This window comes from Tachypleus tridentatus, chromosome 1 (assembly GCF_004210375.1).
Source record: "Tachypleus tridentatus isolate NWPU-2018 chromosome 1, ASM421037v1, whole genome shotgun sequence".
Taxonomy (NCBI): domain Eukaryota; kingdom Metazoa; phylum Arthropoda; class Merostomata; order Xiphosura; family Limulidae; genus Tachypleus; species Tachypleus tridentatus.
The window spans coordinates 144,350,679-144,375,440 of NC_134825.1; the positions used below are offsets into that span (position 1 = coordinate 144,350,679).

The 24,762-nt window shown below is 30.9% G+C and overlaps 2 protein-coding genes across 5 annotated transcripts in view; one reads left to right on the forward strand and one right to left on the reverse strand.

Annotated features, from left to right (window-relative positions):
* The window catches only part of LOC143226021 (INO80 complex subunit B), a 58,948-nt gene extending 35,149 nt beyond the window's left edge, over window positions 1–23,799 (forward strand). For 3 of the 4 annotated variants that reach the window (XM_076456395.1, XM_076456417.1, XM_076456406.1), the window contains exons 6-10: window positions 7,321–7,375; window positions 9,802–9,902; window positions 12,182–12,238; window positions 17,979–18,103; window positions 22,031–23,799. In XM_076456395.1, coding sequence (XP_076312510.1) covers window positions 7,321–7,375; window positions 9,802–9,902; window positions 12,182–12,238; window positions 17,979–18,103; window positions 22,031–22,187 — 495 coding nt within the window. In that variant the 3' untranslated portion in view covers window positions 22,188–23,799. The remainder of the gene's footprint in view (window positions 1–7,320; window positions 7,376–9,801; window positions 9,903–12,181; window positions 12,239–17,978; window positions 18,104–22,030) is intronic. The other variant, XM_076456426.1, reaches the window with a different exon arrangement.
* MED21 (mediator complex subunit 21) overlaps window positions 12,277–24,762 on the reverse strand; it is a 48,507-nt gene continuing 36,021 nt past the window's right edge. Inside the window, exon 4 of the mRNA XM_076456444.1 lies at window positions 12,277–13,035. Within this exon, the coding sequence (XP_076312559.1) occupies window positions 12,877–13,035 (159 nt within the window). The 3' untranslated portion in view covers window positions 12,277–12,876. The remainder of the gene's footprint in view (window positions 13,036–24,762) is intronic.

Genomic DNA, 24,762 nt, shown 5'->3' on the forward strand with positions numbered 1-24,762 from the left:
TTGTACTTCAATAGTCTATTTGTTTTTAATTTTGCAGAAAGCTACAGGAGGGCTTTAAGAGTCATAAAGCTGATTGTCACAGACCATAAATAATTTTATTTGTAGCAAAAAATAATAGTTCCTATCAGCTTATATAAAAACAGACTATCTGTTCAGGTTTTGACTAAAATATCTGTGTCATTACCAGCATGAACTAGAATATTTGTTGATGATTTTGTTGAAATCATTGTTGGCTAAGAACTTATAATGAGCTGATGTTTGTAGCAAAACTGTTTACAAATGGAAAACACTGATTTCATTATTGATATGTATATATAACACACACACATAAACACACCAGAGCTGGATGGACAATCAGTTACACATGAGCATCAATTAGTTTTATGTAAAGTAATCAGTTAATCAACATTAGTGTTTCTGCTTATTACTCTTTTTGATTACTTCAGTTATCAAAGAGATCAAAACATTGCCATTATGAATTCTCAAATTTTCATAATTATTTTTTTATTAATTCAAGTTTGTTTAGCTTTATACCAGCATTGGCTTGTGATTAAGGGAGTTTCTTCATGAGTTAAGATTATCAGGCTCAAATTGCTTTTCTACCAAGTATGCTTAATGTTTCAGTTCAAGTGTGTTATATTTTATTCTTGTTTTTGAATTATAGCAAAGCTACTAAGGCTGCCTGCTACCATCTCTAATTTTGAACTGCTGGCTAAAGGAAAAACAACTAGCAAGCAGCACCTTTCACCAGTCTCCTTAATCACTTGCACTCAAAATAATTTCATTTTATTCCTCTACAGACTTTTGAACAGACATGTTTTCTCTTATGATTTCAGTTATACAAGATCTGTAATAATTTATGATATTTAAATTTTATTGAAGTTTGACTTATTTCTTTTAGTACTAAAGAAACAGAAATATAATCAAATAACATTTTTCACTGTGCTTACTCATTATTAATTTTAAAGTGGTGATAATTTTTACATTATCCCACGATAATGACCACTTGCATAACTTGGGACTTGTGCCTGTTGTGGCTAAGGGGGTTTTGTTGTTTGTGGATTGTGTGACAGTTTTTGCTCAACATGTTGTGGGTTTCTTCATATACACTCTTCACATTCCTTCTTTCCAATTATGACATGATAATTAAGATTATTTCTCTCAGTGGGATTTGAACTAGGCATATGCTTATTTCTCAAAATTTGGATTGAACCAGGATTAATAAAAATAACTCGATCTGTGTCCTGTAGTTCTATCAGTGCTCACTGCTGTGATGGGGGTTTTGCAAAGCCACTAGTGGTTTCCTTATGGTGTTCATATTGCTAAATTTCCCAGTGCAGACTTCTACCTGTGAACTTCTGCATGCATATATTACATTATCCATTATTTGCTACATGTTATTCTCCCTTTACCTGTTGAGTTGGGGTGGTTCTGTAGTTTCAGTATTTGTTTTTCTGTTTTTAATGGTCGTCTCCTTTTTGCTACAGTGACACACATTTCTCTTCAGTCTTGCTTTACAAATGTGAACTGCTATGAAGTTGGTTTTTTTTTAGGTCAGGATGATGTTTTCTTTAGAGTTCTTTTACCTTCCTCTTCATTACATACATTATTCATGGCACGTTTTTCAATCATGAGGTTGGGGGTCTTATATCTGTTTGGATGGGGTTGTTTCAGCATGTTTTCATAACTCCATTTCCACTTCTTCCACCTCCTGTTATGTCATCATATACTTTATTTCACCTACAGTGGGATTCTGTTTCTTCCCAGCATCAGTTAGATAAGGCTTGGGTCTTACTTCTCGAGGCTCTCTTCTGTAAGGTTATTCTCATTAGGGATTTTCACTCCTACTTTGTGGATGATGTAGGTTGATGTGATGTATGTTTGTCTCATTATTCCTATTTCTTCCCAGCATTAGTTAGATAGGGCTTGGGTCTTACTTCTCGAGGCTCTCTTCTGTAAGGTTATTCTCATTAAGGATTTTTACTCCTATTTTGTGGATGATGTAGGTTGATGTGATATATGTTTGTCTCATTATTCCCATTTCCCTGACATCAAGACATTTTTCTTTGTTTGTTTTTTACAGGTGTGTTTGTTTTCATTTTAGGGTGTTTTTGTTTGGCCTTGCTTCAGCTCCCTATGTGTTCAGCCAAGTGGTCGAGACCTTTGCTTGTCTGCTTCCTTCTCTGAGCATAATTAACACTTTTTCCAGGGATGACTGGATACTTACAACTTTCTCATTAGTTGTATCTGCTCTTCATTCTTTGTTTCTTCAGCATGAAAATGTCTGTGTATGTTTGCTCATCATGGTGGGGATTTTATTCATAACACCTGATCAATTTCTAGTTTTCTTGGTGTGTTTTTTATTGCCACTCTTGGTTTGGATCAACCTTCTCTTATTAGGTTTAGAGCTCTGGTATGTCCTTTAGATGGCTTCTTGTCTTCTCCCTTTCCTTATTGCATGTAAAGTATTCTTTTGTTTGGGGACTTTGGCTTCTCTCACACCCCACATTCCTTAGATATGCCATCTGCTGGAAGTTTTGGATCACCAGCTGCTGTCTTGTTTGGGGTACCTTGGACACTTATCTTACTCTTATGGGTTGGATTTGCATAGCATATACTTCCTATACTCTGGACATTTTTCTTCCTTTTTGTGTGCATGTGAATCTTCCATCTGAAAGAACATCATCATGGTGGGTATATGGGTTACTCCATTTATTTTCATTTCTTTACAGGAACCTTTTACTACATATGTTTTGGATCCAATTTTGTGTCTAGTGGTGTCTGGCCAAGTATACTTCATATCAGCTCTGCACTGTACACTCTGCGACACTGTTAGTTGACTGTAATATTAAGGTGCTTCCTATTGCAGATCTGAAGTATGATTCCAGGTGTTGGTTGTTTAACTCCATCTGCTTGTTATCTGTGCATCAATATCACATACTTTAATCAGTATAATATATTACAGGTTTATATTACACACACCATTAAGATTGGTTGTTCCATGAGACCTATGATAGATATATTTCATAGTCTTTTACTTTACAGATATGTTTGTTCATGAGAGTACAGTCTAGGACAAGCATATTATTCATGGGTAAAACAGACAGTGATTACTAGCCATTTCTTATGCTCCATGTCCTTAAATCTCTTCCCACCACAGACCTACCAGGTATTGGTTGATCAACTCCATCCATGTAATAGCTCTGTGCTTTTCTAAACAGAATATTGTGGTCACCCCTATCAGTCTCTGGATGTTCGAATACATTTTGACCCACTTTTCTTTTACTGGTGTACAGAAATCCTTGCCATTTATCAGTTTCTAGCCACTTGGATGGTGGACTTTGGGGGTTAGTCCTTCTGAGTGAATCACAGTTCTACTCAATTGAGAGTAAGATGATAATGGTGTTGAGGACATGATGCCTTCCCTACCTTGGACCCAATGTACAATTCTAGATGCTGCCAGGTGTTGATTATAGCAATCCACTATATATCCCATTTATTGCAGTTTGATCCTCTGGTTTAGATATTCCTCCTTCCTACCATCTTACAGATATTTGTTCCTGGGCAGATCAGGTGTTGGTTGGAGATGATCCAGACATACAAGTCCTCATATGTGTTTGACTGTTTCCCTCCTTCTATTATGGACTGGAGGATAAATTCTCAATACTTCCAGGTTTTGAGCTGGAGATGTAACCCCAAACTGAGATCCCTCTACATTTTCCTACCATCTGCTGGATGTTGGTTCCCAGTGATCTGGTGTTAGTTGAAGTTGGATGAAACATGAATTTCTGCATGTGTAAGGGTGGGTTTCCTGTTCATACAATGGACTGAACAAGATTTTCCCAATGCCATAAGATTTTGAACTGGAGATGAACATCTTGAGCTCTCATGACTTACTACTATCTGATAGATATCAGTTCCTGGTGGATCTGGTGTTTGATACATTGGTGGTGCAAACATGTGGAGATGGGTTTTTGATACAGAAGTTTGTTTTTCCTTCCAGTACCTGTTTTTGAGGTAAAAGGTAGAGGACTCTCTTCCTACTGTGGACCTGATGTACAATTCCAGATACTGCTAGGTATTGGTTGAGGTCAAACTCCCATGCACAGTCTGTCACACTCTAGCCACTTGACACCAATGGGCCATGTTAATTATGACAGTGTTTTGGGATCCATCCATACTTCTGCCCTTTTGTTTTAGTGACATTTTACTCAGTGGCAAAGGGTATATCTGGCTCAGAAGTAGTGTGGTCTATCACTGGTGTGATATTCCTAATATCTTTTCCACAACACGTGGTCTATCTTTGGGTGTTTTCTAAAAAAATATCATCTTCTCAGTAGCCCTCCACCAGTTCATTGTTGTATATTAGCTTTTTGTGAGAGGATAGTAAGATATCATATTGGAAATTAACATTTTCCTAAACAAACAAACAAACAAACCTAAACTGAAAATGTATTTCTGAATAGATGCTTATCTCCTCTAATGTTTTCTACCAGTACTCCACACTTCTGGTCTGTTAGTTGACTTGCTCTTGACCAATCTCAAAGTGTGTAGTATTAAAGAAGGGTGCTAGTTACAAGAGGAGTAGTGTCATGATTGGTGGAGGGTTTTGCATGTAGATATGAAGAAAAGAATGGGAATTATAAGGCTATTAATGAGCATAGAATTTGTGTTGGTAGGGGGCAGTTCTAATAGGGAAAGTTGTTTGTGAGATGGGTAAGTATCGATATGGAAATACATTTTAGGTTTAAGAAGTATAAATAGATGTATACTGTTACGAGTTTAAAGGTACATTGGATAAATTAATGTAGTTTAATGTTACAGTTTGAAACCATTCTTGAGAGAAAAAAGAGTAGTTTATTTTATTTTATTATTTGTGTAGGTTGTTATGAGATCTGTCAAATTCAGCAATCTTGTATAGAGTTAGGGCAGAGAAAATAAAATATATAAAATTTTACTGAAAACCACATTTCAAATGTATTTAGGAGATTTCATAGATAACACAAATGAAATTTTAGATTTTTGAGATGGAAAAAGTATTTTTAAGCTCAACATGAAAATTGCTTTGTACCCAGATTATTAACAAAAAAGCATATATTCATGGACAAATCTTCTTTAGTTGAGTAAAAATACTTCATTAAAAATGTTTTTTGTTGTTGTTTTTTTGTATATGAAAGACGTAATTTAAAGTCTCACCTACTATGTTAACAGTTAGTAGTATCAAAACTATATGCCCAGTATGTCCAGGTGGTTAGAGTGCTCAACTCATAATCGAGGGCCAAAAGTTTGAATTCCCATTATGCTAAATAGGCTTGCCCTTTTAGCTGTGGGGGTGTTATAACATGATGGTCAATCCCACTGTTCACTGATAAAAGAGTAGCTGGTGGTGATGGCTAGTTGCCTTACTTCTAGTCTTACCCTGCCTAAATTAGGGACAGCTAATGCAGGTATCCCTTATGTAGGTTTGCTTGAATTTCAAAACAAACAAATGATCGAAACTAATGACTTCAAATGAGTACAAAGTGTCATGTTATCAGTTATTTCAACCATGCTCATGTGGAGAGAGTTAAGGGGACTCACTCTGCATGGAGGTTGTGTGTTATGTCACTCGCTCATTGGTGAGAGCTAATGTTACATGATGATGTTATCATGCATTAGCACAATTCATCTTAAAAACATTATATTTAGATGATAAGTAGATCATGGCTATTGGCATGGAAATCTTGTATGCATAAGTGCAAGGGAAAAACTGTTCTATTTGAATAAGTGATTATCTATTGGAAATGCATTTTGAGGTTAGGAATATGTTAACTCTGCTTTTACTACATTGTGTATGTGTTATGTTTGTAATGCCATACCTCTTACTTTCTTTTTAAAGCAGTTTATATTATATATTTCTATGTCCCTACCACGTTAATTACATATGTGCCATACATAACTGAAACTGTACTTTCAGAGATTGTGACATACTTTTGTTTTGTGTTCAACTTATATGTTATATGTTTAACAGTTTCTTCAGCATGTAAGTTTGCCCAGTTTTAAGAGTTAGTGGTACCTATTAAAATACAAATATTGAAACTTGTTTTACTGTGTATAATTTTAAATTGTTCAGATTATCTATAAATGCCATTTTTCCAATTGTTACTGTAAAGATTTCATTGCATAAGCATTCTACATTGTTCTTTTATATGCAAAAACGGCTCGTTTGGGTTGAGATCTACATTGTTCTACTTACTATGCCTATGTGTCTGTATCATGTAAGTACTTAGCATACTAACCTCAGCAGTTACCCAAAAAAATTCATATTCTTTTAGCAGGTAGCCTTGAAATTGCATTCAGAGGAAAAGTGCATTTACAAATATGAATTATTACTAATAACTGGAGCTTAAGCACAACTGTACTGAAGTATAATTTAAATTGTGAAGGAGATCTTATTTAACTAACCTTTTGTATATACAGAAAAAAATCTCTTACATGTAGTTCGAAATTCTTAGAATGCAGATACAAAAGCAATCCACTTGTTAATATGTTTTCATTATTTTTGAATAACATAGACATTTGAGGTATAACATTTGTAAATGAGACAGAATCATAATATCAGTTATGTTATAATTTTAAAAGTGTACTGATGATTATTTAGCATTTTTTTTCAGTGGTATATGTAGGTTTTTGTAGTGTAAAACATGTTTTAACTTAGTCCTAAATGTTAAGTAAGTGAAATACTTAATGTTGCTATACATTAACCAGTTGTTAAGTTCCTATAACTACAAATAAGATTAATAATGGCAAATTTGAATTTTTAACTTTTAAGAATAAATTAATTTCAGCATAACACCTACAAAAGCATATTTTTTTTTAGGTTTTTGTAATTTAAGTATATATCAAATACTAATCTTTTAGAAACATGTATGTAATTTTTTAAGTAAAAGATTTTATCAAATATAGTTATATATATATCATCAGAGCTTCAACTCTCATGCATGATATAAATTGTTCCTGTTTAGAGCACTTTTAGAATTTTTTTCGTAGCTAAAGTTTTTATTTTGCAGAAAGACCAACATACTCTCACTCTTTCAAACTGATATAACAGGATTCCCATTAAAAGTCTTATTTTATTTTAATTTTACAAGTTCTTATATTTAGCCATCCACCTTTTGGAGATCATGCAAAAAAAAATGCCACAGTTTTTAAGTTATTAAAAACCAAAGAAATGTAGTTTTAAAATATTTATAGTTTTCATTTATTTTTTATAGGTTTTTCTTAACTGCGGATTTTTTTATTATATGGGAACCTAAGAGATTCTTTTATTCATTTTAACAGAAAGCTCTGTTGGAGAACAAATCAAAAGAAAAAGATGATCCACCACCTCCTACAGGTAAGATTTTATGTATTTATTTTAACCCTTTGAGTAAAGATAGGTCAAAGTTTGTGTGTTACTATCTTCTTACAACTATGTTCAACTTTTAATGAAAGAACTTTATAATACTTAGGAACAAAGTGTAGTTTATAAATCAGGTTTTTGTATTATATAAGTTTTAATTTAATAGTTACAACAATAAATATTTTAATTCTCAGTCTTTACTTCTGTATATTACATGACTCTTCTTTGCTGCAAATTGTCCATTTTATGTATTGGGTTGAGGAATAATTCGTGAGCGTTTTTTCAAGTTAACAAAATATATTCATAAATGAAATGCTTTCGCAAATTATTTCATGTCATTTGGTAGATAATTTTTTGCTCTAATAGATGGTGTGTTTGATTTTCATATGTCTTTAATTTTTGCTTTCATTTTCAGCTCATTAAATGGAATGTCAAGTGGATAAAATCGAGCATTTTGACACCATCGGCTTTTCACATTTAATTTCTTGCAATTTCATTTAAAACAATGCATACTATATACCTAGGTATTACATGAAATAAAGTATCATAATAAATGTTTTGGGTGTAATGTGTTCATGCATTGAAGTATTGTATAGTCTTGCATGTAATGCTTGAATGAAATTATTTAAAAACGCTCACAAATTATTCCTCAACCTAATATTATTTCCACAGTTATTTGAGCTTTTGAGTTTGAATATAAGTTATAAATTTATAGATACTGCTGTGACATAATTTGCTCTACTAAAATATAAACCAGAAATAAAATCCACTTGCTACTGAAGTACATCACCTTTTATCATTCAGAAAAATCTCAATAATTTTCTCAGACATTTGGTCTTAGTTAATTTAGTGATTTTTTTTTTTCTATGGCTAGCTCCTTTTGACAACAGGTTCTGAATTATTTGACCTACAGTTTCATCCTTTGCTGTCACCAAGTGACCTCAACCACCCAAATGAATTGTTTTTACTATTCATGACTCAGTTAGAAAACCAGTTGAAATGTAATAGTTACAGGACATTGTATTTTTTATGCATGTTATGATTGTGTTCCAAATTAAGTATATGAAATAGATAAAAATTCAGTAATGCACGTACAACAATATTTGTTGAGACTTGACTACAAAAAATACAAAGCCCATGCTTAGTTGTAAATTTCTTAATTTTTAATTTAATTTTGATTTATTGCTAGTGAAGTCTTTTCCATCTTGGGTTAGTCAATGTGGCCAACCTTGTATCCATAAAGTTTCAGTCAGTTTCCATATTATTACTTTTGTTACACTTTATATATTGTTGCAAAATGTGTAAAGCTTTCAGTAAAAGTTACAAATCTTTTGTATAGATGAAAAACATATTTTTTTTAAATTCAGTTTTTTTGTTTTGTTTTACTAAAGAATTATCCATGAACATATCGTATTAAGGGTGTTGACTTTTCAGAGCATAGAGTTGTTTTGTATTAGGATTAACAGTAAATTTTTAAACTGAAAATTCTAATATTTTATTTATGCAGTCTTTAAAACCTTTTACATAAATATTACATTTTTCTCAGTAAAACTTTATATTTTATCTGTTATTTTCTCTTCTCTAACTGTACACAAACTTGGTCGATTTGACCAACTATGTAACCACTATAGAAAATTACTAAATAAATCTAAATTACCCTTCTATCACTCTGGAGTAATTGCAGATTGTATTAGGAAACTACAGTTGTTTATAGTAAAGGTTTGTAACATTTTGTTTTATTGTTTTTTTCTGACTAAAATGTTTGCCACAAAAGTTGTATATCACATGATATGTATATAAAAAACAAAAAGTAGACAGTACTCTGTTCTGAAAACAGTGCATTGTGTCATTTTATAGAATAAAACTTTGTCTTTCTGTTGGTTCTAACTAATATAGTATAAAGCATCAAAGAGAACTTCTAGTCAGTTTGTGAAAAAGAGGATGTAACAAGTGGGTCTGATTTTCTACTTTGACACTATAAACAATAAGATTGAAAGTATAAAAAATAGACTACTTTAGTACTCATTACATTATTATGGGTAATTTATTGTGATTATTTCTTTATAAAATTAAGAACTTAAAACATATATGACATTAAAATTGATTTATTTATTGTGTTTTAATGCTGAGTTTATTTGTATAAGTGATAATAAAGTAGTTTAACTGAATTTTGAATCTAACTTTAAAAGTTATTGAATTGTGCATTTTGACTTTTCCTTAGTGATAGGGTTAATCCAGAGTGAACGTTTTAGAACAATAAATAGTAATGCACCTTTTCTTAAATTTTTATTGTTGCTGTGTAATCAAATACTTTTATCCTCTAATTTTTTGTGTTTTCATCAACTTAAAATGTTAAAGTAGTTAGTTTTCAATTATTTGTTGGCAGTATACAGAAATTACATTTTTTTTCCATTTCACAGTTTATCCTGAAAAGCCAATGACAGAAGAAATGATGCAACGAAGAATGATGCGAGCCAAGAAACGAAAGCAACAGGCAGAAGAAAAGCGGGAAAAAGACAAGGTAAGAAGTTATGTCTACTATTTGTTTTCATCCAGAATGAATAAAATCTTTTGTCTCCCATTATATAAGTCTGTTTTAGGATTTCTTACTGAACTAATTAAGATGCCAAAAGCAAGCCATATATTTGTAGAAAACAGAAACTAAACTTTCAAAACCTGGAAAGTGTATTTTAGTAAAATCCTGTTGCACTGTGTCAAAATAATGGACTTATTCTTCTTAATATTGTATATATTAGTAGTATTTAATAAGTAGATTGAATAATAGGAGTGTTGGGCTAGGGATTCTTCTACAGGAGACATCTGTGACTTGTTGGCAATAAATTCAGAAACAAACAGAGCAAAATATGTTTACAGAATATTATAACTAGTTAACCCTATCATGATGGGTCATGAGTCAAAGGCCATGTCATTGCACATGTTGACTTGCATTGAAAATTTATCGAACTACTATTTTATGAGTTTATGTCAGTATGTTTGGTATCAAATTGTATATTATAGTTCAAGTATTAGTATTATACATTAGTTAATTTCTTAATTTTAAAGCAAATATTAGCAGAACACACCTAAATATCAATTTTTGTGAGTCACATGGTATATTGAATGCAGCAATGGTTCATATCAAATGTTTGTAATATCAAAATACTAAGTCTTTAGTTCTGTATAAATTAATAACTCAAATTACCAATATTGACAAACTAGAATATAAAACAAGAACCTATATCTTTTCATTTTGCTGAGATATGGATTATGTAGTGAATCAAACACTGTGGCCCCATTCCCCTCTTTCCAGTTTTGGAAGTATATATCATGTGAATAATCAATCAACAGCTATTTCACACAAATATTGTATTAAAAATGTGCATTTTTTACAGTGCAGTACTTTATAAATGTATTAGATTATGTCATATTATTCTTGTCATAGTTCTTTATTTTATAAATAGAGTAAAAAGAAATTGTTCTAATATATTTGAGATAGCACATGACTCATTATTTTACAGTCACAGTACAGAGAGTTAGTATGTTATATTAAAACTAAGTATGTAAGTCAGAAAAAATGTAACAATCACACTTAAAAAATAAAGTCATTGTGGAATAGCAGGTATAAGGACTACATTGTGGCGTTACATTGACATTTTGTAGGGAGTGTAATGCAACCAAAAATTGATTGCTTTTGACAAATGTCAGTGGGAGGAGCTATTTATGTGTTCCAGGCAATGGTACCCAACATGATCAAGAAGAATTTCTGTATAAAAAATATACAGTAATTGTACTTCTATGACATTCGTTGCATATTTCAAGAAACTGGAGAATGGAACAAATAGTTGGGCCATTTCTTATGAAGATGTGCTGGTGAAGTTGCCAGATGTGGCATGTCTGGACTTTTTTGTGATCAGATTGTTAAAATGAATGCCAGGAAATCATCATCTGTGTACACTGAATAAAGGAAAGCATCTGGTATAGAGATGTGTTTTGGACATGACAGTAGCAATGGTGTCTTTAGAATGGAAATTACATTGCAGATCTGTTATCAATATGCATGGTCACCAATTAGAACATGATCAAATGTAGCAACATGGATTATAATTATGTAGTGAGGCTCCAAAATAATTTTGAGATAATGCAATGGACCATTGTTATATTAAAATAGTAGCATGTGACAGTGTTATGGTGTATTACTATATGTAATATTAGAATGCTAACACAACATTAGAATGCAAGAGTGTTGCAGTGTATCACTTTACATGTATTACTGTAGCGTAACATTGAAATACAAGTACATCACAGTAGTGTGTTGTATTACTTTATATATATTACTGTTAACAACATAGAAATATTAATACATCACAATGTTGTACTATAATAACGCAATTTATGCTACTATCACACAACATTAAAATGCTAATAATTCAATTTTTATCATTAAATAAAATGGATATCTAGAAACTGCTTTAAATAAGCTTTTAACTTGTACCCTGGTTACTGCTTTCTAGAGCATACTGTACAAGTTCCATGTTTATATACGAACATTGAATGAACAGCTTTAGCTGGTTTATTAAAGTTAAGACAGCTATTTCTATAAAATGTAGTATTATAATTATACCCTTTCAGTTGACTTTGTACTTACTATATTCATATCAGTTGTTGGTGTTATTAATTATTATTAATTTTATAAGTGAACAAAATGCAACTTAATTCTGTAAAGAAAGTAAATTTGTGAAACTGTAGGTCATAAACCTGTATATTGTTGTTTGTTTAATTTTGACATTGTTCTCTTTATAGAAACAAACAATTGAGAGGTTGCTAAAGAAAACAGATGCTAAAGTTAAAGGAAGCAAGGTAAGGATTTTTATGTGTTAACCTTTTACATAAACTAATGACTTCATTATCATATCATTTTTTCCAAAACATGAAAGAAAACATGATTGGATAGTCTTGCAAGTAAATGAGCAGGGTGACATTTATTTTTACCTTTTTTATAATGTAAATTTATGAGTAGTTGTCAGATTAAATACCTGTTATAAGCTTCTTACCTCTAAAAGTTCTTATTAAACTTGGAGTGTACATTATTAATGTTGAAATGAGTTACTGGGGTGAAATAGGAGTACACCAAGAAAACTCGCTTTCAAGGTGAGGTCACAGAATAAAATACCTTGACTGTGCCTGGTGGTAGCTGAAAAGGAAAACAAGGTTAATAAAAACAAATAATAGAGAAACTATACTGACAGGAACTTTAAGACAGTGGTGCAGAAGACTGGTTGAAATCTTCTCAGAATAGTGGAGTGTCATCCCCTTAACTCTAGCTGTAGGGATCTGATCCAGGCTGTTGGTTCGGCTTGGTGTTGGATTTGCAGTTGAGGGGTTTCTGGATGCAAAGGAAAGTTTTGTACCTATTGAAAGGATTGTTTTTAGTTTGATTTTTCCTGTCCTTTTTGGGAACATGGATCTGAGTTTCCTCACTAACTGTTGTTATGGGGTCAGTAACTGTAGAGGTCTGCTTTGTGAGAACGCCTGTCTGTACAGCTTAGGTTGCGAGATGTTTTGTCTTGAGGTGTCATGGGGAATTTTTGACGCTTGCTGGTTGATTTAGACTGGATGCTTTCACCAGTGTTTGTCTGGTTAGTGTTGTCCTTCACCTGTAGTAGAGATAGAGAAACATTAGTGTTTGATGAAGCTGAATTTGGTGTGGGAGTTATTCAAGTTGATGGATATAGGCTGGCAAGTTTGCTAAACTTGTTGAACTGTAGTGGTGATCATCAGGGGGAATTTGGCTTTGTAATGGAAAAAATGAAGAAAACAAGTATTAGCTAGTATGTGATCCACTACTTGTTTGAAATTAACCACCACCTTTATAAAATGGATGGGGAGATCTGTGATCCTTGATTAGATCTGGTGAACTGCATGGAATTTGAATGGGAGGGGGCTGCTTCAACTGAGTGCTGGATGTTGCCTGGAGATATGGAAAGATGAACATCCCTGAGGAAGGCAGAAAAAAATATTAGAGCTTTTAGTGGTGTAACACTGGATGTTAATGTTGGCATTTCACGGTTTACGCAGATAGATAATGTCATCCATTGGAAGAAGGCTGGAACAAAATAAGTAATTAGTACAATGGGTGTTTTGAGTGCTGGAGCAATAAAAAACAAGTGTTGCTTTCAATGTGGCTGAGGTAGAAATGGGAGGAACTAGGTGTGCACTTTATCAGGGATTTTAAAAAGATACGGTCAACAACAACTGCCTTAGTACTACCATCTCATAGTGAAGAGGTTAACAAATATGTGACTGATGGAGGATTGAACATTTTTTTATTATTTGAGTCATAATGGATAGTATTAGTTAAACAACAAATAATTTTGGTAATCTTAAAATAATTCTTTGTGGAAGGAAGTTCAGAATAGTTAGAAATTTAAAGATCTTACCACCAGTTTAGTCTGAAGTGGATAGTATTAGCTAGTCACCTAAAAACTTTGCTACTCTAAGGAAAATGTTTAGCAGGAAGAAGTTGTAAAGAATTTTTAAAAAGTATCTGTTACTCACTTATAGCTGTAATAGAAAAATTTTATTAAGCAATGAGGATTTAACAACCAGTAAAACTAACCAAAATGAAACTTGAATAATTGTAGAACTGAGACAGAATAAATGTGAAAAAAAACTTGTAATCCAAGATTGCTATTAAAAAATAGTAAATTTAAAGTTATGAAACACAGTTAACTAGAATAAAATAAAATGGGTCCATCATAAAACCAAACTTGAAGAATAAATGGTTTAAGCTTAAAAAAAAAGCATAAACTAGATAGGAATTGCAGGTAGCTGACTACATCAAGTGACTAGATTAGTATGTAGAATATAGTTTTGTGGAATGACTGAGATGAGGTGTTAGTATCACTAATGGTATAATTATTTGGACTATTAATCTCATCTTTATTATTATGTGTATTATTATTTACAATGTTTTAACCATTGAAATATCTGTCCAGTGTCAGGTGTTGTAGCACATATTTTTTCATTTGTCACAACCAGAAAGGTTTTTAAGGAATTAACAGTATTTGAACCCCCTGAATACAGACATTCTAACCATTTCTGAGATGTTTTGGAAGTACCTCTATTTTTCTATCTTAAATTTTCATAATACTGGGAGCCATATTGACTTGTGTCTACACTTGGCTTACTGATAGGATTAGTAGTCAGTGTTGCATGTGTACCGCTCCCTTCATCTTCCTTATTTTCCAATTTGGTCCACGTTGATGATGATTTTGTCCCATGCTGGTTTGTGTTCTCCATCAGATCATACATGTTCTGCTATGGCATACTTGTCAATCTCATCACAAGTGGTTGCTTTTCTGTGCTCTTCCAATCTGACAGATAGAAGATGATCTGTTTCTCTTTTGTATTGGTCTGACTTTGGTGAGTGTTCCTCAGTGTTGTATTACTTCTGAAGATGTCTTGATGTAGTATCATCCACAGATCCTCCGTGGTGTTATATGTACTATAACTCAGAAAGTACTTATTGTATCTTCATGAAATTTGAAAGGCTTGCAGTAAACTTTTAAAAGTATTTTGTAAACAACAACAAAAAAACATAATTTTGTTTTTAAGTATTTTTCTGAAAACTTTGTTTAATTATATGATGTCAAAGTGTTGACTGCTTTGAGTACAAAGTGACTTTTATTAAGATGAAGAATACTTTTCTTCAATTTAAAATTTTCAAAGTTTGTTTGCATGATCTCCAAAACATCTTAACCCTTTTAGCGTGGTTGACTTTCCTTTATTCCTGTTATTCTTATTTATTGAATTTAACATATATAGTATTGGGTACAATCACTGAATATTTCAGGGACTTTTGTTGAGTTATTGCTGAGATATCATGCTTTTAGTACTGATACCATAATTAGTTGAAGTATCAAAAATATATATTCAGCTCCATACCAAACATTAAAAGTTGTTATTCAGTGCCGAAAGGGTTAAATACATTTCAAATATTTCTTTTCAATAAAACTTTATTTTATCTGTTAATTTTTCTACCCTAACTGTATACAAGTGTTATCAATTTGACTGACCTCATAACTACCAAGAAGAAGGTTTGAAATAAATCTTAAATTGCCTTTTTTTTTCTTTCTTGAATAACTTCGGATTGTAACATAAAACTACAGTCATATATCCAAAGTAGCTTTAAACTCCTAACAGTATACAACTATTTATACTCAAATTTTATTATTTTTTGCCCTTTGAACCATCCAACTACTATTCATGCCATTATAAGTTGTAAATCACTTGTGGAACATGAAGTTCACATTACATTGTTGAATTACATTATCCATGAATTGCTCATATGTGTATTATTTTATGAAACACTATTATTATTATTTATTTTACTTTATCTAACTTTAAATAACCTAATGCACTAAATAATTTTTTATTGAATTAAATAATGCACTAAAAATCATAGAACAATAACATGCAAAAAGCAAACTGTCCCATAACTAGCCCATCTTTTCTGGCTTTCTAACTGTGCAAGAAGAGCTGTTACAATTTCATCCAAGCAAGTCTGTTTGTTTTCATGGAAACGAAGCTTATATTGAAAGAGAAATTAGCATTTCTCTGTAGAGAAAACAGTATAACATAATACATTATTTGATAGTTTTAAAACCTTGGCTTTATATTGGTTATAAATAAAATAATATTAAATGTAAGAGAAAACTATTGACAATTCCTGAAAGAGAAAATGTGACAGATGGGTTCAGCAAGAGGAAGCCTTATTTTCCATTTGGTTACACTGTAACCTAATGAGAATCAAGGCTGTGAAAATTATGCTTTGCCTGAGAGATGATAATATTATAATGAGTAATTATGTTAAATTTTGTGTTCTTGGAGAAGTGTTAAATAAATTAGAGAATTAAGAACTTAAAACTAATAATATTGGATGTTGACTTATTAAATATGTTTTGATGCCAATTTTATTTGTATATGTTGATTACAAAATAATTTTAATTAAATTTTGACCTATCTGATGCAAAAGGGTTAAAATACTAACCAACATACACTTCCTAAGCATGGCATCATAAATCAATGGCAAGCTTGATAGCTATGACAATCAATGTTAATTTTATTCACTCCCTCCAAAAGATTTCATGAAAATAGAGTTAATGTTAAAACCTTAAAAAGTTGGTTTACAGTATTCTAACTACAAAAAACAACATTAGTTGTTAAGCTAATAGTTTTCTTATTCAATCAGAGGATTCGAAGGATATAAATAGGAAGAATATAATAGAATGTATGATAAAAAGTGACATACATATGTTTAGTAGCAACGATAAACACTTGCATTTTAAAGAAGGCTTAAATATAAGCACTCAATGTTTAAGATAAGAATAGTAATAATAATCAAATGAAAATACTAAAACTCTGGAATTGATGAAATTAATGGCAACAGTGAGAAGTTGATATTATTTAATATTGGGTTATCTTTGAAAATGGAGAGGCTTTCTTCGGTACAGAAATCTGTGATTTCAAAGTTGAGAATTTTAAATGTTTAAGAAGTATGGTATAGTTGTTATTCTCATTGTGTAATCACAATGGATGGATTAGTTAGTTTGTATTTACTTCCAGGTGAACCATACATTCCATTTTATTGTTACATTTAAATCTGTTCTTTCTATACTTCTAAATCTATAAGAAAACTACTTGTTTAGTAGTTAATATTTTTTTTAGTTAGAATATTGTAAACTAACTTTCTGAAGTTTCAATACTGATGGTGAAATTTGATACAGTTCTGAAACATTCGTTATTAAAGATGTTTTTTTCACATTACTGTGTTTTTAATATTTATTATAAAATTAATATCTGATGGAATTCAGCAGAAATAGTCATTTCTTGCTTTCATCTTATAAATTATGTATATTTGTACACATACACACACAGTCTAATCTAGTAGAAATACTAAGGGTAACAGTCATATTTTATTCAGTGCCACGGTATGACAACTAACCTGGGTTGCTGTGCTTGTCATAGTAGTTCTGCCATCCGTTGGTTGACAGATGTATATATTTCAATGTGACCATTTCTAAAAATAATGTTGAGAGACAAAACACCTATGAAACATCTGTAGTGTTGCATACGTTTAGTCAGCAATCCCTTCTTGGATTTATCAGTGAAGGCTTCCAGATACATGTGATTTCATTATGCAAAGTCAGCAACAGAATTGTGCAAGATATCTTTGCAGTACACATTTCTTGCAGTCTCATGGCACAATAGGCATGTTTTGTCACTCTAAAAGGTTCATAGAATTATGATAAGATACTGAACAATTCTGTTAGTGGTAGTATATGTCTTTATGTATACTCCACTCAATACATACACCTCATTCCCTGTCTACAAGTTGGTACTTTTTAGATCTTTTAAAGATGGGATGTTTTTGTTATTTTTAAGGGTACCTAAAGGTTCTTTTTTTTTATCTAATATTTTGTACTGAGGTTATTGGATTTTAATAGCTGAATTGTTGAAGTTTTAAAGCATTTCTTTTTTCTTTTGCAATATTTTTATTGAATTTCTAAACTAATAAGTTGTGATTTATTCCTATCAGTACCAACAGAAGCTAGCTAAGAAGTCTCAAGTGCCAAAATTGTCTTGTATTAGGAATCATGATGGAGTAACTCTTTCACTGCCTTTAGGATATCAATTTCCCATAATTGCCCAGACTTTTAAACAGTATGTATTTAAAGTAACATTAATAAAGACATTAGTAAATTAATAAATGTTTTTGTGTATACTTATGTAGTACTGATAATGAAATAGCACTTCAATGAAATAATTTTTGTAAGTGCCAACTAAACACTGCCTAACATTACAATGTTATGCATAAAAATGAATGGTTAATTACATTTACATCAGTTAAGTTAATGATTTTGGAATCCAACTTTTTCAGTTTGGGAACAACTGTTTATCATTAATGTATATTTTGTAATGAATTACCTCACTCAAGACACACCATTTGCAGTTTTAACTATCATTCTGTCTCTCCTCCAGAGAGGGAGACATTTCCTGTGTTTGTTTATTTCTTGTTTCTAACAGTTGTAATTGTTTGCCACTATTTTATTTCTGGGTTGATCATTTTGAAACTTGGAGGTTAGACACCTTGATACTATATACCTCAAAACCTTTTTATTGCTGTATTTAGAAACCTCTTCCAGTTTAAGGGGTCAAAGGTCAGGCATTAAAATAACATATTTTGGTCTGCAGTTCTTTTATATTTTGATCAGTGTAAATAAGGTTTTGCACAGACTATAATAAGCAAATTTGGGATTTGTGTCTCTTGATTTTAAAGGGATAAAAGTAAAATATACTTCCAAAATTAGCACTTTTTTTCTGCTATTTTTTTTACATTTTGACCAATCCTACTAAAAATATGCAAAAAGATACCTTACACAACTCACACTGACTGAAGAAGACCAGTATTTGTGCTGCTCTTGAGATTTTACAGGACATTAAAGGTAAATATTTTTACAAAGTTAAGGCATTAGGCCTACCTTTCATTTATGTTTATAATATTCTAGATCGATCTTTATAGACTGATAACTTACCTTCCATAAAATGAAATTAGCAGACCTGAGAAAATTGCCTTTTTTGTAATATTATGTGAACCAAAGGCAAAAGTAGTTTGCAAAATTAACATTTCTGGCCTGCCATTCCTGTATATTTGGATCAGCCTAGATGTAATTATGTGCAATGATACTATGTGATGACACTCAGAGCTCCTATTATATACAAAGCAAATTCATTTTACCTTTGGCTTCTTTAAATCAAATGAAATGCACAAATCCCAGATATGTTTCTGTTAGTGTGTGGGGGTTGTTAGCAAGAATACACTTACCTAGCCTGACTTAATGTCATTTTGAAAGATCATATCCTAGATTACCAAGAAATCTTTTTTAAGATCATGTGGTATTTTTTTATAAATTATAGCAAAAATTGGTGACTATTGTACTGAGCAACATAAAATATCAGAAGTATGTTAAGGAATATGAATCAAATTGATGTTGATTGAACATATAAACTGGTAAATATTGATCAGTAGTTAAGAAATTAAAAATCTAAAATTAAAGAAAGTATTTTTAGTGCTATTTTTTTTTCAAAACTGTTACACAACAAAATAATGGAAGTTTCACAACATAAGAAATGATAAAAATGTTAAATTATATGAATTTGTTAAATGGAAGGTAAGTTATATTTAATTACTTTTTTAATTTTGTACAATTTGCTTTTATATTTGAAATTAGAGAAGGGAAAAGTTATGGGATATTAATGACACTTCTCTGGTCCAGAAATAGTTAAAAACTGAAGTATACATTTTGTGCATTTAAACTATGAGATTGAAAATAGTAAGAAAAACTTGTAATGAATTTTTGCTTTTCCAGTATTTAAAAAGAATAATAATAATAATAAACAGAAATATTTTAAATTGGAAAAAGAGTTCCTTTTTGGATGAATCTGAAACTATCATTTGGAACTCATTTAATTATCAGTTAAGGACTGTGAAAAATGGGTTCAAGCTAGAAGTTTCTCATTTTACATTTCCACCCCTTCCCCCAGAACAGGATTATGGTTTGTTGATTTTATTCACTTTTTGAGCAACTTAAAAAAAAATCTCATTAATTTTGATTTTGGGTTAATTTGAAAGCTGGTTCTTAACAGAAACATTAGTCTTTGTTAATTTTCTGAATTTCTTACTGAATGTAATACAACACTTATAGTCCTGTAAAAGAAAAGTCTTAGAAATTTTGAACAAGAGTATTATTTGACCTTTTAACTTGAATACAATAGTTTTATCAACTTTTGCAGCCACTGTTTCTAAATCTCAGTTGCCATAGTGTGAAATAAATGCTTATGTCTAAATTTTAAAAAGTTATAGGCTACTTATTTTAACACATAATGATAGCTCTTTTTCTGTTCTTTTGACCTGTATAAGCCAATATGGCTTTCATTTCAGTAAACTTAAACTGAGTGATTGGAACAAGGTGATATGTTTATAGAAAAAAAAACATGTCTGTTACCACTTTTCATTACTTAAAGTCCCAATATTTTTATTCTAAAGCTTTTATGTAAGTTTTCTTTAAAATTTTATACTTCAAATTGTTATATTGTGTGGTAGGAAAGTGAATATATTTTATGGAACAAGGTTAAGTAGATTTCATTAAATAATTATGCACTCAACTGTATCAGGTTTTATTTTGATGACAAGGTTAGGTTCTGTGTTAGATCATGCTTACATTAGGCTTTATTAGTAATAAGTAAGTGCCTAAATGGTTGAAGAGAAATCACTGAAAATGAGTGTAATAAATATGAAACAATTTGAAACATATCACTTATGTTAAATGAAATCTGGTTAACAGTTTAAACAAAAACTTAGCTTACTTATAATTTTATATGGAAAAGTTATTTTTATTGTATTCCAGCAATCACAAACACAGTTGAATAGCTTGAGGTTTTTTTTTAATTCAAAATATAGGTACAATTTACATTTTTATAAATAAAACATTTTGAAAAGTTTTAACAAGGTATTTTTAATTATTTCTTATAAAACATATCACACTGACAGTTTTGAATTTTCAAAACTACAAATATCACCTATAAAAATAAAATAATTTATTTGGTGTATGCATAATCTGTAGAAAATTCTTCTGCTGTTTCATTTAGTTGTTAGTTTTGCTTCTTTATATATACACACACAGAGAGAGTAAAATAAATCACATAAATGGATCACCACATCAGTACACCCAGGTGTCAACAATTAAAAAGATGAAATACTTAATAAATATTTGAAGATTTTTTAAATGATTTTGATCTCAGTCTAAAATTCTCTGTAGAAGGACATTCTAATTTTGAGAAATAATATCACCATTATAAGTATATAATTTGAGAACCAAACTGTAGATACTAAATATAAAATTAGGCTTAAGTATGCCAATCTAAAAAGATTATAATTTAAAACTTCTTAACAAATTGTCATATTTATTTATAAATAATATGTAATTTTGTGTTGTATATTGTTGTTCATTGTAATGAACCTTGTTTTAAGTGTAAAATCAAGGCTTTTGAATTAATCATTTATTTGAATCACCCCATGTTGAAAACTTGTTACTTACTGCAAGTGATAACAAAACGAAAGATCTTTGTTGAAGTAAAATCCTGTGAGTCATAGAAATATAATTGTTTGGTCTTATATACCTTTATATATTTGAGTAACTTCTTTGTTGCTGAATTTTTACTTTTTGCTGAAATTAGTGATACTGGTGAAGACATTCTGAGGTTCAAGTATAGTTTTACTGTTTTTACATTTCTATGAACCTGCACTATGTACTTGTTTTTCATTTCATTCTTGTCAAGTATTTACTTAACTGATAATTTACAACAGTTTAAATTTGAATTTGTTTGTCCTATGTTTTTGAGAAATCATGTTTAAATACTGAAAGACAACATTCAGTGTTTAGAAGACTGATTTTCTATGGTACTCTTTTTTTTTTTTTACCTCTCATATGACTTTTTTACTTTATTTTTACTTACAGTGCAAGCAGTAACAGTAAATTATTGTATAAAGTAATCTGGATATACAATCTAATTTTTATTTCTACATTTCAGACCTCCATCTGTTGTAAAGTGTGGAGTAATTGGATGTAATCAGCCTAAGAAATATTCCTGCTCTAAAACAGGAGTTCCACTTTGTAGTCTTCAGTGTTACAAAAAGAATCTGGTGGCTTTCCAGAAAACTGTACATAATTCAGTTGTTGTTACTTGAATGGTTCTCTAGAAAGTGGAAATTTCCTTCTGTAGTTTCAAATGATACAAAAAAGTTTTGTTGAAACCTGGACAAAATTTTATGGGTACTGTTGAACCAGAGAGAAAACCATTTTGAATAAGCTGTACAATAGTTATTACATAAAGAATACTACATAGGTTTTCAGAGAGTCTTTAGTATTCACAGTAAAGAAAATTGTGGAGCATTTATATAAAAAAGGCTATTGATTATTTCTGAAATGAAATGGTACCACTAACATTCATATTTACTGTTGTGTAGTTATTAGGAGAACAAGATCTGGAAATAAACATAAATTACTGGAATTAAGTGTAGAGACCTTGGGACCTCCTTTGTACATATCTGTTTATTGTAACATGGACATGGAAAATATTTTGAAAATAAGTTTTCTCATGTTGGTGTGTCTCTTTAACTCATTGACTGTGGCTGCTCTAGATGCAAGCATGGAATATTTGCAATCTGTACACTGTATGTGACACATGCAAACCATGTGGAGGTGAACCATACTCTGTGTGGTGAATTAGCAATTAGTGGATTGAAAAAAGAAAAATAATAGAAAGCACTGGTTATTTGAAAATTCTGCAGAGGTGTTGATGCACTACTGTTAAATTAGAAGTTCACTGCAGTTGTGCTTTTAGCTAAATATTAAGATGAAGGAAAAATATTTATAGTGTGTATGGAACTACCTCATTTTATTGGTAAAGTTACTGTGCATGATGTACATGTATCATTAGATTGCTTTAGTTTTCATGGATTATTGAAATTAACAATGTATGTGAATAATGTTTCCACCTTTTGGTAGTTTTACTATCACAGTGAACTTAAATACATTTCTTTTCTTACATGAATTCATGTGTAATGCAGAAATACTGTGTTAGTGTTTAAAGTTTTTGCTCATATCATTATTTGAACATGTACCACAAACTTGTGAAAATGTTATATATCCAGGTTGTCAACATTTTATTATATATGTATAAGCATGAGCACTTTCAAACGTTCCTTCTACTATCTAGTGTTGTCAGGGACAAATTCATAAGATTGTCATGGTACAATCCCCAAGATATTTAGTTGTATTGGTTCCAACTATATTAATGTATACACTATCCCTTATTACTTAATCATGTGCAAGGCCAGAAAAAAAAAACTTGTGAAACTAGTTATCTTCAGAACTTGATCAAATTCGTATTATAATTAGTTTTCAAATGGTATTATAATTAAGATCATAATGTAGAAGTGACTAAATTTCTGAGGTGTTAACAAATTTTTGGTTTGCTAAGTAGACTTTGAATGGTTAGTGAAATAGCTTTTATATGTTAAAGTAAAATTTATAAAAGATAACCTTATTCACAAATGGTTCTGTCATATTGTATCAGACAAATTTCTGCAAAAGTTTATTTGCTTCATGTATCATTGTAGTATTTGAATCATTTAGTAATGCTAATGCTGAATGTAATCTGTTAGTGTTTCAAACATTCATGCTTTCCTTTTTCCTTGTTTTTATACATTTGTGTGAGCATGTATCATTCTTGATTAGTGGACCTTGTTACGGTATGTTTATTTTGGTACTTTTTTGTAAATAAATTTGTATCATTAATTCTTATAGTGGAATTACATAACATTAAAGGAGAACAAAAACCTTTGGGTTGTTCTAGGCCATCCTATCCACTAAGTTAAACCCAAAAAACTCAGTCAGCTCTTAGCATTTAAACATTTATCAAGCTTTCCCTTGAAGTCCCTTAAATTAACTATATATGTATATGTACCACATCCTAAGGCAATCTGTACCATAAGTCAATTAACCTGTTGGAAAAATAAAGCTATCTCAGTTCAACACAACTTTTACCCTCCCTAAAAGTTATGTTTGTGTTCCCTAGTCTTACCATTAATGCCATTACTAACTAAAGGATATTTTAATATTTGTAGACAACATGTAAATATCAAGTATTTTCAGGTATGTTACAACATTAATGTATCTATTGCTTTGAGCAAGATTTTCTTCACATGTTCGAAATCATACATACATGATATTCTTAAGCAAACCTGAACACTGCATGTTAAAATTGCACTTAAAAAGATTCATAGAATTTGTATGCAGAGCACAGATTAGCCAAACTTGATCAGAAGAAATAAAGTATACTGTTTTTTTCATTTTAAAACAAAAACACATAATATGTATGTATAGCCTGCTTATATTCCAAACAGCAATTTGAGGGAAAGTGTAAAAAATCACCAAGACTATTTTGACTCTGAACAAACTTTGCTTGGTGCTTTATTCAAGTTTACACTTTGCTAGGATCTCCCAGAACCACATCATAAAGTCAGTCTTAATATTCAAAAGAGAAACTAAAATTTACTCTACAAGGTAACTCTGAAAGTAAGAACTGACAGTTACTTTTCACATTTCTAACTGCATACCCAGTGTTCAGAAATTCTACTTTAACTAACTTAATAGGTTTAGTGACTACTGCAAGAAACTGGAATAACCTTTCAAGATACTGATCTATGTTAACCAACAAACTGGAATAACCTTTCACTTCATAGTTTGGAAAGTATGAAC